Raw genomic sequence first — 16101 nt, 5'->3', positions numbered from 1 at the left:
TAAAAAGATCAAAAAAGATAATGAATAAAATAATTTATGAGATTTTTAAATATGCAGGTATATAATTGTACAAATTTCAGCAGTACGTCATTTCAGTAATAATAGTAAATACGTAGTAGGCACATTAATAAGTAACATCTACCCATTCCTCATTATTTTATAATTGAGCATTCAAGAAAATTACAGGCTTGGCTCTACATGATATCATATGACTTTTCACAGTGTATGAAAGTAGAAATTTTAAGAGACTTGGCAATACTTATATTCAGTTCTCTATACATTTTTTAATCTTTTTTCTTAACATTTTTGGTGTAACTTAACTTAACATTTTTTTTTATTAATCTAGACAGAAGATGTACTCTTAATCAACGATCTAATAGATCGATGGAGCTTCGATAAGACCGAAAAAACTTGTTTCATAAAAGGTACTATTTAATCAATATATCAAACCTACTTACACAAATAGGGATCTACACTAAACTAAAAATATTCACTTATTACTTACACTTAAATATACACTTAGTTGATAGTATATGTAACTAAACACTAATAAAATACGGAAATATCTATTGTATTTCGAATGCTACTATGAATATCGCTCAATAAATTGTAACAAAACTTAAATCACTTTGATAATACCTACTGCTAGTTTACAATTTATTCATAAATTTCTAGTAATAAATTATAAATAACAAATAGATATAGTCGCTTTTAGCTGGAAATATTCCACCATTTTCAAAGGAACGTTTTATATCAAGTTTGTTCGTTCACATCGCAAAACGGTAAATATCAAAGTTTGCATAGGCAATTAGGTAGGGAGGTAGGTACATTAAAGTCATTTGATTTGTTTGCATGTGAATGCAGCCACCTCCGCAAGTGGCGCGGGGCGCGGCTTTCGTCGGTCGATGTCAGTGCGCGCCGATTTATGATAATTGAAGGCATGTTTCATTGGCGCTCAGATGTTTATTTTAGATAAGCGAGTCGCGCGGCACTATTTCATGCGTCCGAATTGGCCGGGACGCGCGACCTCCCGCAAGCTGGATGTTCCACCGAGCATGTCTGATTATAATTCTTTCTCAGATCCTTCATTGCGAATTTATATAAGCCAGACATTTGTAAAAGAAATGCGACGGGTGTGAAATACCAGATGTTATGATAAGCCAAATTAAAAAAAACGAAATTTCGTTTCAGCAAGACATATAATCCTGGGTATATATAAGTTATTTCAATATATATAATTGCATAACATGCAAATCAGATGTCTGATAATCCAGGTAGTACCTACTCTACACGGTACTATGCGCCGGCGGCGAGATATCGTTATTCATACGTGCACGCTACACACAATACGTTGTTTGCTTGTCGTTCATTGTTGGCACTGCAAAAACGCGACACAAAGCGATCTCTGCTGACAGCTGAATCCCAACTCTCAGCTAACAGCATTAGCTCATACAATTTAACAGTGCTGAAGTTGAACAATTTCTTTGAAGTCGAGCGAAACTAACGGTTTTTTTTACATAAACTACACCTACACACAGAGCAAAATGTTTTAAAATAGGATACAAAATACTCCTAGCAAGCATCCCGTAAGAGCTCTACAAAATATTATCCATGTTCGTTGCCTAACGGTATGCGTTGTAAAACTGCAACTTGTAAACTTAGCACAATGATAGTGGCGTGGGTGCTCGATTAGGTAATTATCATCGGCACCACCAATCTGCGCATAAACAAATTTGCATTTCAAGTGATATACCTACTAACAATTACATCAATTAACATCATTACATAGTATAAAACAAAGTCGCTGTCGCTGTCTGTCCCTCTATGTACGCTTAAATCTTTAAAACTACGCAACGGATTTTGAAGCTGCTTTTTTTAATAGATAGAGTGATTCAAGAGGAAGGTTTCTATATATAACACATGTACACCCGCGCGAAGTCGGGGCGAGTAGCTAGTAACAATATAAACAAATTAATTTAGAAAACCATGTGAACGTTTTATGGAGATATTTGGGGTAGGTATACCTACCTTATATATGACACCGTTTTGTATTTTAATACAACTAATAGTCATTTTTTAATTTTATTTTTCCATTTACCTTATCTTTCTAATTACCGTACAGACTTATACTTGTTTATATAATTTAACAATATACCTATTATTATTTTTTCTACATCACTAGGAAATAAAATGTTTCAAATGTCTTTGACATTTACATTCCTAAAGCAATCCCATACATATAACTAACAATCCGCATTCAATAATATTAAATCAAGAAGCGGCATGCTCTTCATGAAACATTCTCAAAACTTTTAATCTGATATCAGTGTCATATTGCAGGAAAATTACCATAACAGTTGCAAGTTATAAAAGGTAAAAATAAGCACCTCATCTATAACTGTATGCATCGATTTACATGCAAATACGCAGTTTCTTATCGGAGTTGAATCGGGGCACCTCTCGGATGCAATTGCCATTATAATTATTTGCAATGTTTACTTAACACCCTTTCACAGATGATGAGATCTCAACAATGTCAGACTGGGGTGCAACAACCCTACATATTCAATGTGTATGGAAACTATTTATTCATGAATCACAAAAGAGATCACTGAAGTGCAAGTTTTAAATTTCTCGATAAGAACGCGGACAAAATTAAAGAAAAATTTTACTAAATGTAAACATACAACGAAGGCAATACATGTACTCGTACTGCGATACGACATTTTGTGCATCTGAAAATATAATAAAAAAAATTAAGATTTTTACGGCCAACCTATTCTAGGAATTACGATTTTTTCTAGGTAAGTACTATTTTTTTGCATATTATGTTTATCAATATACAGTTTAACCACTATTTTGTTTATTCTACATTTATAATTAAATTATTGAATTAATATGACATTCCAAAGGAAATAGTATGGCCAGTAATAATCTCATTATGACTGACTCATTGGGTCTTATTGATATTTAATGAATACATCACACGTTTTGTGCGCATTGAAAGCGGCAATATTTTTTATATAGAGCGATAGAGTGATAGATTGAAGCTTTAAAATAACACGAATGAAATATAACGCTTACGTAGTGATATCGCAAAGAAAATCTAAAGCGACGACGGTTATCCACAGGTTGACGAATAGATTAGAATCAACGGCCAATAAAATGAGATGAAGGAGGCGCTTGCAGCGGATGTGAGCAACCATTTTATTTGAATATATCATTCGACTAAATGTAGGTTTATTACTACTTTTCTCACGGAACTAATACATTATCAAAAACTTTAATTGAAATCGATTTCGCCATTTGTCTATGTCATTAAAATGATCGTCCATTACACATGACTAAGTAAGTAATTAAACTTTCCGTTAAATTTTCCTTAAGTCTAATTATATCTACCGGTATTTACCCACTGACACGGGATAAATGATAATAATACTTATCAGAGGGCTCTAAGTAATAATTCGCGAGCTTGTGTATGTATAATTTCTTCTAAGGGCTACACTGGACCCGGTTGCGCAATGAATGAGCAGTTCGCATAAAAAGGAATGGTCAAGAAAGAATGGTCAAACCTCGATTTCATATTTTGCGTCGCGATGACCACGACTGTCAGGGACAAAAAGATTTTACTATCTTTTTATGCATTATATTTTTGTAAGAGGGTTGGATATTTCTAAGGGAATTCAATGGTATTAACGACGATGACATTAACAATGGAGACGTATCTTCACGAAGAAACCGGTTCTAGTGCTAAATGGGTCACACGGTTTCTGCTCCCTGAGTTTTTGTTAAACTACCGCGACACCAGCGACATACACTCTAAACTAACACTTGCCAATGACGTTTTTTTAATTTTTCATATCTACTAATATTTAATAGTTATTGTAATAAGATACGTTAATATTAAGAATCATGTGCGGATTTACAATTTCACTTAAGTAACATATAAAATACCAAGGATTTGATAATTAATGAATTATTTTTTTATATTTAAAAATAATAAATATTAGTCAAATATCTTAAATTAACCTTACTGTCATCTTTATTCGATGCAATTTCAATCGATAATGTGTTACACGTTAGTATTTAAATATCATGTACTTAGGTAGTATAATGTACTCACAGGTATCTACAGAGAAACTGATTTACCGTTAGCGTAGCAAGTGTGAACAGTGATAGGGTCAAAAGGACACGGCCCTCCCCTAGGCATCCCGCAGCGCATTTCTATGCTAATCCTTACGTTAGTATTCGACACTGTCCGACAACTATTAATGATTTCAGTCGCTGTATCTATCAGTTAGTATTATATCCGTAGTGTCTGGGAGAGAAGGCAAACAGCGCCCGCTTACTACGCAATGCGTTTACGAAACTCGTCCACACCCACGAGTACGGATCTCGAAGGGACCTATACGGACGGAACTAGTTCATTCCTACATCAATTGAGCATTCAATTCAAATAATACGAGCGATTTAGACAACAAACATAGCGCCCCAAACCTGACGATGCACTGGCGCTGAACGATTAGCATACAAACGCATTCGAAGACACGACGCGTTCTGATGGGTGCGGGCGAGTTTAAGCATTCGTTATAATTTTGAATGTATGAATGAGCAATAGCAGCGCACGTTGAACCGGGCGCGTGGGACGCGTGCCGACAACAAGCCGAGACAAGTCCTGGCCGTCCTTGTCAATGTGAGCCGCTTCTATCCACATCCGTCTATTGTCACTATTTGTATTTATGCACTCCCGTAAACAGTGACAAAGATGACAGACCAAATGCGCCTTTGCATACCACAACGCTAACGTTAATGAAGCAAGAGCAATAGGCGTCCCGGCAGGCGTGGACCCTCTGCTGCGACATCGACGTGTGCGGTGCTACGTAGGAGGAATTTATTTACCACCTCAAATGTTATCTTTGTTACACAGTAATATATAGTGCACATCCAACAACTTACTCCATCGCAATTATAGGGAATATTTAGATACCTATAGACTTTTATTTCGAAATGTTATACATAAAATTAACATTTTTATGGTTACAAATAAGTTACCGTCATAACTGTGTTCGTGGAATAAAATAAAACGTTCATAAATATAAGTAAACGGTCCGTACAGGATCAAATTAACATTATGCACTCCTCGTATTAAGAATGTAATACGGCGTTTGCTCACTTTTACGCGGCTATTCAGAGGATGCTGTTAACAACTTCTTTCAAAGAGCGAGCATAATTTGATCGGGGTCACGTTTCTATGGGAATACGTAGTAAAGATGAATGTGCATCCAACTGTATGAAGTTATGTCATCAGAAGTTACAGTTTTTATTTTCTGAAACTATCAACATTTTTAAATAGAAATTATTTTTTTTAATCAATAATGAAGTATTAGATGAAATACGTAGATATGCATTTTTTATTAATTATGAAACTAGGCCTTCATTACAATTTTGTAGAGTAGAATACCAAAATAATCTCCTGTTAAATATTTTTTTATAGTATCAGTTACTACTATCGTCAAATGATTAAAGTTGGCATATTTACAGTATTTTTTTGCAAGCTTTAACCAAATTGCGAAAATATGTTAATTTACAAATAAAATCTGTGAGCAGGTACAAAGGAATCTCATCATGCGTAGCAGTTGCGAACTCCCATTTCTTTAATCCCGCTATAGGTATTCAAATGAGCACATATGATTTATTGAGTGGAACATTAACATTTTTATTATTTGTTATTCTTACACCTTTCGTTAGGGCCGGAAGCCACGAGGCGTCTTGTCTCAGTGTATTCGTCCGTGAGACTCAACGAACACAACCCCGCTAGTAACTGTACAAAAACTATGCGTTACAAAGATTGCATAGTTATTATCATAGTTTACATATAAATTTTACGCGAATTCATTCTGTATTCACCGCGCCTCTAAATTCACCGATTATAATAATAATTGCTCCGATACACGAATGTTCGATTTGATGTACGGCCGTGAGAAGCGGCAATTGATTTTCCGTGATCATTTTCTTATTTTCAAGTTTAATGTTAAGAAATATTGACGATATTTATCACTTGATTTTGACAGATTATTCTATATCGGCGCCCTTAGATGTTCCTTTAGATAAAAGTATTTTATATAATAGATGTAGATATAAACTATAATTGGATCGTTTTCTTGTTCAATTTTATGAAGTTATCTATACATATAAATGAAATTGGGGTGCCTGTTTGTAATATTGAAGAAACCATTTTTTACTATTTGCATATGAATATACCTAAATACGTCACATACGGCAAAATAACATTTTTTACAATTTTTGTCTCACTATCTGTCTGTCTGTTTGTTCCAGCTAATCTCTGCAATGGCTGGCTTTTTGGCAGGTCGTTGATGTAATAAAGAGTAACTTAGGCTACATTTATTTTAGAAAAATAAAGTTAAATACCACGCGGACGAAGTCGTGGCTATTAATAAATTACTAACAAATTGCAATAATAATAATTATAGTATTAAAATATTTTAGTAAAATCTACTTAGGTATACTTTTAAGTAGTTTATTAAGTATTATAGTAATGTATAAAGAATCAACAAAATTCTTGGACTCACGGCCAGACATCAATAAGTTTCGGGTTTTCTTTATGTAAACTGAGGTGGGAGTCCTGAGCCAGCGGTGGTAGTTTGTAGTACTCGGTCACCAGAGGTTGGGGTTGCGTATCGTCCGCTACCCCGAGTACTGCCGACGTGGCTGCACTCAGCGGATGCTCTGCCCCACTGGAATAGTATGCGCGCCACTCTCCCCCCACTTCCATTGCCTCTTTGCGTCTCCTGTTAACAAAACAAAACATTTATGGTTAAAAATAAAATCAGAACCACTTTCTCACAGCGACTCTGTTGTACATTTCAAGAAATAAAATAGCATATAATGCAAACATAAATTTTCATTCAGTTCATCAATCGAGTAAACATAGCGTAAAATACTGGTATCCCAAGCCTGTAGTTTTACGAGTCGACCGAGTACAACTTCCGAACCAGTTATTAGGCGTGACCATTTTGGTACGGATACTGACCTTTGATGGTACCCACCAGCGGTCGTCTGCATAATGCGACGCTACGTTTGCTAATTGTTGCGTACACAGAGGCGTGAGTCAGCAAGACAGGTGTCCAGTTCGAGAGTGAAATGAGAAATTATTAGGCGGAGACAGTGCGCTGCGGAGGCGTTGGAAGCAGTCTTATTCGGGTGGATCGATAACAGTTCTTCGTATTGGTCATACGTCATGCTGGCTGGATTGCTTGCTGCCTCACAACCTGATGTAGAACAGGTCCAAACTACTCGCAGAACCGGAAGGATACAAGGCAAATCCCTGCTCCCTCACTAACCAGTTTAGGTCGTCTGACGTCACACTCAGCGGTATCCGACCATGCAGACAAATAAATAAAAAATGTTGGAAGCACGCGTCGGACGGGTTTGACCGGATAGTAGTTCTACCTGATTCCTGTTCCTGGTCGTGTTTATGTCTCGGGAGGTCATTACTTTTTATAAAAAATCGAAGTAGTTATGACTTACGTAATAAATAGATTAACAATACACATTGCATTAGATAATGCAGGAGGTACATGCCCATTTTCACTAGTTTCACTTCTGTTGGTTGATGTCGCAGTATTCGCAACACTATGACGCCCAAGTTCATACTGTACTTCTATCAAGTACTATATAAATGCTCTGATTTTATTGGTCTTGTTTTTTAAAGGTTGCGAGTATATATCAAATTACACTTGCAAGAATATCTGTGTTGATTACAGTAATTTATAGATTATCATAAATTTCTCTAAATATGAGTTCTCTAAATTTATAAAACCTATAATCACTATTGTAGTTTTCAAATATCTATTATTTTATATTAATTTACATAGTTTCCAATCAATTCCTCTTATAATTTCGATCCTTCATGGAGGCTATACTACTATATATATAATAAATCTACACTGTGTTTGTACCAGATAAGAATAGAATACGCGAATTGGATCAGAGAACTGGAAAAGCCAGCTTCTGGCATTTAACCGAAGCGTGAGTCATTTGACGAGTTAACTGGCAGCCGGTGGCGCAGGGGGCCGGGCGGCGGCGCGGGTGCACCACGTGAATGAGATTCCGGTAGGTGCGCACGTAAAAATCGTGCAACGAATCTAACAGGTTTGCTGGGGTCCTTGCGAGGCCATCGGGACTGGTCTAACCTGCCCTGCGCAGCTGAACCTCGAATTTCCGACTGTTTCCTATCACGTTCGCCTCGAACCGATACACGTATACATACGAGCTCATGTTTACATTATGAGCTTATACGACTATTAAATGTGCGCTTGCATCGTCTCTATTTACGTAATCAATTTGACAAACCGCTTGTTGGCTGGCACCTCTATAAATAATTAATTGATTACTCTTTTCTTCGCTGTCAATTGTTCGAGCTATTTAGGATTTCGCAAGTTGCCTACTCGTTGACTGTTTGTTTGCCGTTGTCTATTCAATGGAGCGATTAGAAAGTATCTGACACAGCTGTCACGAGGACGTGACGTATGCTAGAGCGGAACGGATAGCTCCGCGCAAGGGTTGAAGGAGTCTCAGTTACACAAACAAAGCATTCGACACGGCCATTCAGTGCACGACCGTTTCTCAGATGAGTTGCGTACCCTTGATGAAAAGTGACACAATAAATTGACGACACTCACGAAAGTGAAACTAAATTGTTCGTCTGTTTTATTTTAATTTTATTCATAAGTGTTTTTAGTAGTTAGCTTCATATACATAGGCAATGATTAACCATTCGCTGTACTATCTACCAAAGATACTACACAGATTTAATTTACATAAATGGTATCTTTGTAATTGTATACATATTGGTACTAACATACGAGTATATTCCCTGTATACTGTTACAGTTACATAGAGTGAGAATAGTTACACCATATGGCACTATCTGAAATAATTTTTACCTATTATCCAGTATATTAAAAATTAACCTTGTATTAAGAAGTGAATCGCATTACACGGGTATCGCCGTAGAAGAATTATTAATAGTTGGCAATTTATTTAATCACTTTTGTAAACGTCATTAAGTCTCATATGGCCGCACTCTGCTGTGCAACATACTACCGGCTTGTGATACCTTTATAATTACGTCACAGATAATAATCTGTTGAGAATTTATACAAATTAGGATAATTATTAAAATATATATTTTGTGGATGGGTAATGAAATAGTAATTCCGCGTTCTCTAACGGTGTACAATGGCGGTGTACAATGGCGAGAACCAATAAACAATGCAGAGGTGACCATAAGGTCAGGTGCTTAATTCATGTTTTGATACATTATGGACTAATTATGACCCTTATTACACTATAACACATGACAAATCCACTAGGAATTGATCCGAGTGGTCACCAGGATAGACGGGTTCTTTAAACATTTTTATTATGAAAGTGAGTAGTCCGTTCAAATATATTTCTGTAATAACAGGAATACTTAAATTTCATTGTATCTACACTACATGTGGGAAGTTACAGTGGTAACTGAAATAACTTTATCTTATACATATACCACAGAAATCCGAAAAATATCTTTATCGAATGATGTCGGCAAACCTAAATGTAATTTACATAAATATTGACATGGGTAACATTGCGCACTGAGTGTTTCCAATATATGTATTACTTGTAAAGTTACAATGAAAATATCAGGCTGTCGGCTACAGCAACGAGTTTCGAAAGGCGACGTTCCATCGTCCACGTCCGGCGACGCGTCCAACTATCGATCATTCGGTTCGTTAATAAATAACACGTTGGCGTCACTCGCCGCTTATCTGCTGTTCGGGCATGTGGAAAAATTTGGTGTAGGTGTCGTAACGGAGCGGCACGCACGTCTGGCAGGGTTGCGTGCGCCCGCCAGCCGCGCTTTCCTCTGCGGTCGTTGCCTCTCCGCTACAAAGTATCATTATCAATATCTTAATTAAATCCTAGAGTGGCAGCAGATAATATTTGTCTAAAATTTCCTTATCGCGTTTAAAAGTTTATTCCAAATGCTTGGACATTTGTTTATAAGTTTATGGGAAACTTTCGCGTTAGTGTATTTAACCTGACTCGTATGCAATAACCTCACGTAGCTACATATCCATAAATGTGAACCGGACCGTAGAATATATTGAATCAGGCATTAGCGTCGGAACAGGCTGTACAGCTTCACCTCGTTCACCCGGCAGGTGTAGTGAGTACCCGCAGGAGAAAGTGTAGGGTGGGGCTCAAATCTACGCATGTTTTATCATCGATGATAAGAGAAACTAGTATCGACCGCAACTAACGACTCATTACGTCGAGATAATATTAAAATGAACATGCCTTAACGGTTGTTATTTTTCTCACTAAGATATTAATATTACCGTATTATTAAAATTGCTACCTATCACACGAGCATATTATATTAACAACCCACTTCATTTTAGCAACATATAAAAGATAAACGCACAGACTAATGCTTATGGTAGGACGCCTTGATAAACTCTCAACTTATCTTACCTATAGGTACCTAAATGTAAGCTTTCCTTTAGCATTACTGGTACCATAGGTAGACACGCATTAAGTATAATTACGTGAATTTAATTGCATACGTGTATTAAAATATTCTTACGTATGTAGTGCTTAAATGTAACCACTTCTGAATAATTTTGTAATTCAAAATATTATGCCATTCATAAATGTAACATAGCAACTCTTAGTTTAAGAAAAATATTCAGTTAACTTCATTAAGAAATTCTGTTTCTGTGTATGAACGAATTTCATCAGATTTCTAAAAAAATATACCTACATATACTACAATAAGTAGCTACAAAACAGGTTGCACTGTAAACTAATTAGCTAATTTCTTAAGCTCATAAGCATAAGAATGCTTCTTTCGCAATAGTGAAAATTTGTATCTAATTATTAATCCATTTTATATTCTCACATTAAAGCTAACGATCCAACTTGGAATGCAGTGTCGCTGCATTTCGTCAATTAAAGAATTTACTGAGTTGGTTCGTACTGCACTGGACGCTGGGCGAGCTCTGTTATGGCATCACAAAAACTACACATACCTCATACATTCTCCATACCATAAATAAATAAGGGATGAATACAGACAGTAACCCGCGGGTACAGAGCACTCTAAACGAGGCGCATTTTCGACAAACCTCTTTTTGTGCTCATACGAGGAACGCATATGCGATGATTCATTTACGGAGTTCTTCACCATACAAGTATGGCCAACATTATTACTTCTGTTTTCTTAGCAGCATTACGTACAGTGAACAAGAAATGTTTTCTCAGAAATATGCGCCCACGCAGATTAAGGATGGAAACGCAACATGGGCACTAAATAAGTCATGTCTCCTGTCCGCGTAACTAGTAGGGTTCGAATAATATGAAAATTTAACGACTGCTAATAATTATACACAAAAGGTTTCAGTTATGGATACTAAATGATCTTTTGAGAACAATAATGATAACTTTGGTCGGTTTGCATTATGCAACATTAAATATTGTATCTTTTATTCGTGCGTTATTCATGATAGCAAGGGAGTAAAGACGCACAAATATTTAGCAACTGTTTTTATACTCGTTTTATTATTTGGAACTAGTTGAGTTTAACATGAACTTACTAATATTATAAATGCGAAATTTTGTGAATATGGATGGATGGGGTGGATGTTTGTTACTCTTTCACACAAAGGTGGAAAAATTTTATGAAACTTTACAATAATACAACTTACTAGCTCGCCTGCGGTTTCACCTACTTTTAATTTCAATAAAAAAAACATAGTCTATATGTTATTATGATGCATAAGTTACATTACTGTAAAGTCATTAAATTAGTTCAGTAGTTTTTGCGTGAAAGAGTAACAAACTTTAGCGTTTATAATATTAATAAGACGCATCAGAATCGGCGGGCACGGCTAGTAAGATAAAACCAAACTTCAATATATTGTAATATTACATAAGAAAAGGTAACATATTCACGAAGGAACACGATAATAACAGATGTCATATGTCTATATGTAAAAACGGACACTCGATGTGACTGTTAAATTTTACAAAAGATGCTTATTCTACCTAATAAAAACTGTTGAGTGACCGTTGAGTGACACCACACAAAACGCGCGGTTGACATGGACTCAATGAATAAGTTAAAAATATGAACTCCCGTTTATATGAACTATTATTTTTCATTGTTAAGTATTCTGTCGCCCGAGAAGAACCGTGTTCCCTGCCATCGTCACGGAATGAATAGCCACTTAAACACACAAGAGAGTATAAAAATGGAAATCTTTTGCACTAAAATGTCATCGCATTTAAAATTAGAAAACAGTTTAGAACTTTGATTTGCTTTGGAGTAACGAATTTCGTTACCTAAATATTATCTTAAGAACAATAAAACTTACAATTAATACGATTATTAATAGATATAAATTCTTAGCCTAGTTAAAATCTTTGAACCCGACCGATTTCAGAATGACAAACAATTTCTGTCTACTTCCTTCTTATCTTCTAACTCTGTCTATTTAAAAAATAAAGAGTCATTATAAAAATACTTATTTTAACCAAAACAAAAATCTTAAAAAAATAAATAATGGCCATGAGACCGCCACCATCGCAATATCTTTGTAAAAATATGCGACAAACAATTAATTATAGAATGTTAAATTATGTATAAACTAACAGCATTTAGGTACATTAGGTACCTTATTTGAGAAAAACAACACTTCCTACTTTGATCAATACAAACTTATACATATGTTATTTCCAAAAACATAATTATTTTGTTTTTATAATATAGCATCAGTGGACAGCGGAAATGGAAACGATATTGAAGGTCGCCCGCATCTATTCATAGAGCTGTGTTCGCGCTGAGCCTCGCCCATCATAAAACTATGTATATTAACAAAGTCGCTTATACTGTATCCAAGTCATTGAAGCTAATTAATTATCACCTAATATTCTGCAGACATACAACGAATTACAACTTCACAAGTATTAGAAAAAATTTATCGATTGCATGCAAATTCTTTATTAAAATTATTTCATCTAAATTTAACATTCATAAATAAATATTACGTTTAATTAATATAAAACAGTAAAAAAATCGATAGGTAAGTACTCAATATTAGTAATATGACATATAGTGTACATTTCGAATATAAAAGACACAATCTCACAGAAATTATTACACTAATCGTCTTAACGAGCGAAACTCGAAACGAACAACTGTTTTGGGCATTCAACAAATCAAAATGAAATATTTAATCGAAGTTGCACGCATTAAGCTCTAGTTAAGCTCGCGTAAAGTGTCTTATTAGAAGAGTTACGATCTTAGAAAGAAGGAACGCCCGCGGCGCCTTCTATTCAGTAAAACCATAATAAATGCATCATTTCCGTTTTGTTTGGCATTTCTAATTCGTATACTCGTGTGTGGTCCGTGTATATTAGGAGTAGTTACTCAATAAATCGTAGCCTTCCCGTAAATCAGTAAGTAACATGAAATTTAAAATTGTAAAATTTAATTAAACCCACTAATAACTAATATTCAAATTCAACAATATATATATAACAAAGTCTAAAATAAAAAGTGTAACTGTAAACTATATAACTAGAAAAGCAACAACCAGAGACTTGTACAGTCGTCTTTAAAAATATATTAGCTAACAAGTAAGTAAATAATATGTGGGTTAGTAACAGTAAAGTGAGAATATAAATTGCTCACATAAATAAGATAAACAAATGTAGTTACAACAATATTGTTACTCCTGTAGTGCACTTACCTACATAAAATAGAATTTATATTTCTTATAGTATTTTTGATCATAATTGACACCGAAATCTATTTGGAGCTGAGTGTGTAGTATTTGTAAATTCAGTTAATAAATGAATAAAATTATTTATTATTAGTCTATTTGAGTGATTAGTAAAACCTATCTATTCGTCAGCGTATGTGTATATTTAACAAGTTAAGTATAAAAGTAAATTTAATTTTTGGTATTAATAATTCTAAAATTAAAGTAATTACTCTAAATACCATGTGCGACATTGTCAGAAAGGTTTCATTGGAATGAGCGACTTATTGGCTCTACTTCAACTGTTTAAAGCACGCACATTTCAATGGAAATGTTAATGCTTTCGATTGTGTGCTAAACGAGCGCTTACTTACAAAACAGAGATCGAACAAAGGGACGATACTCTATAAATCTCATATAGCACAAATACATTTCTTTATACGATACTATAAAATGAATTTGCAATTTTATTCTTTGTGGATAATAGTAAAAACTTTGATACGTTACACATCAAAATGAATTTGACGGCTTTTTGTAAATAAGCATGAAGGTATAAATTAGGAACGATGCTGGCTGCGCCTGAGCACAATGCAGCATTCTGCCGCGACACAATGCTCTGCCGTGCGAATTGAAACAGGTTGTGGCTGGCAGGTATCTATATAAGTGATTTATGCTCGATTATGTTATATTTTATAGTCTATAATTAAATCGCGTAGCCATTATACCCGAAAGACGCTGTTACCGATAATCAGCTATAGAATTTAGAGAAAATCCATCTAAATTAAGAAAGAAGCATAGATAAGATCTATCGGACAATAGATGTTAGAATTAAAACAAAAAAAAGGATATATTAAAAAATGTTTCGAAGTTAAAACAAAGACAAAAGCTATCAGCAACTGTATCTTTTGTTCAACGGTAAGTTGTATTTTAAATTCCTAACCTCAAAGTGTACAAACCGCTATTCAAACAACATCATTCCTCTGTAAGACGAAAAACCGTTTTAAAAAGTTTACAAAACGATTAAGAAATACCTATACAAGATAGACAAGTCAATACGCTTTGTGAAAATAAGTAAATATTTGTCGTATTAAGATAATAATTTATCTGCAATCGCGTGGAAAAAAATAAGTGCCAAAAAAAGGATTTACGGGTTCTGAGTGGTGTTATGTGGATAGAATGAAGCGTACGGCGCGGCGCGGCGGCGGCGCGGCGGCGGCGTGGCGCGAGGCGGCGACGCAGCGCGGTGGCGCGTCGTCGCTACATATAAAAAAAACGAACAACTTCTGAACTGACAATTGTGAGAACTCGATCAATTATCTTGTGTAAATAGTAATTGTCAACAACAAATAAAGCATGAATTAAACTGTGCAGGAACGTTTTCATTATCGGTTCACTGTTAAAATAGCATGTCAATCATTTTACGAAGCAATCAACGGCAACTCGATGGAAGGGCGCAAGATAAGCTTTTAATTACCTCCGACCACTATTTACATATCGTAGGAGATACTCGATGATATCTCGCAATTAGGGGCGTATGTTTCTTCCTTTTACGCGTTGAAGTGGTCAGGTTTGTTGCATTGGATAACATCTTTAGACGGAACAACTAAATGTTTAATAAAAAAAAAATACACGATGAATATATTTCTACTGTTATATTTATCAAATTTTCGAAAAGTTTATAAACAATAACCAAGGTACAACAGATTTTAGTAACATTGCAAGACAATATATTTAAACATAATATACCTGTTATTGAACCGTTGTACCTTGACAACGGCGTACACATGGCGTTTGCGAGTTAAGTTTTATTAAATTGCCTATGTACTTACACGTACAACGGCCTAATGCGATAATGGCAATAACCATTTACTAGGGTGTATATTTGCTAGCTAGTCTGTAGGAAATGCATAATGCGCCAAATCGGCGCCGCTAATTGCGGAGGTCGATAATTTACGAGCAGCCTGAATAGTTGCGCGCCGCCGCCATCACTAGCTATCCGTTAGCACTGCGTAACAGTCCTAGACAAATACCTACTTAGCCATTTTATACAGCCTATTTCATTTTAAATTTTATATATATACATATATATAAGATAAAATTATCCAATAAGGTTAGTTACAACAAGATTAAAATAATACTTGTGATTGTCAGATGTCAATTTTACATCAAGAAATTTAAAGTAGTTATCCAATTCACTTATTTAATTAATTAAACTCCTAGAATCTTCAATTATATAGCATTGTCTATCAATCTGCTTTTTGTACTATGA

The 16101-nt window shown here is 35.1% G+C and overlaps 1 protein-coding gene across 3 annotated transcripts in view; it reads right to left on the bottom strand.

The window, feature by feature from the left end:
- Positions 1-16101, bottom strand: part of LOC131845828 (protein grainyhead-like) — a 75197-nt gene that overhangs the window by 43092 nt on the left and 16004 nt on the right. For all 3 annotated transcript variants that reach the window (XM_059194956.1, XM_059194955.1, XM_059194957.1), the window contains exon 2: positions 6591-6809. In XM_059194956.1, coding sequence (XP_059050939.1) covers positions 6591-6793 — 203 coding nt within the window. In that variant the 5' untranslated portion in view covers positions 6794-6809. The remainder of the gene's footprint in view (positions 1-6590; positions 6810-16101) is intronic.

The sequence above is a fragment of the Achroia grisella genome, unplaced genomic scaffold (genome assembly GCF_030625045.1).
Source record: "Achroia grisella isolate CSIRO2021 unplaced genomic scaffold, CSIRO_AGI_Agris_v1 utg487, whole genome shotgun sequence".
Taxonomy (NCBI): Eukaryota; Metazoa; Arthropoda; class Insecta; order Lepidoptera; family Pyralidae; genus Achroia; species Achroia grisella.
This window is presented reverse-complemented; position numbering and strand designations above follow the sequence as displayed.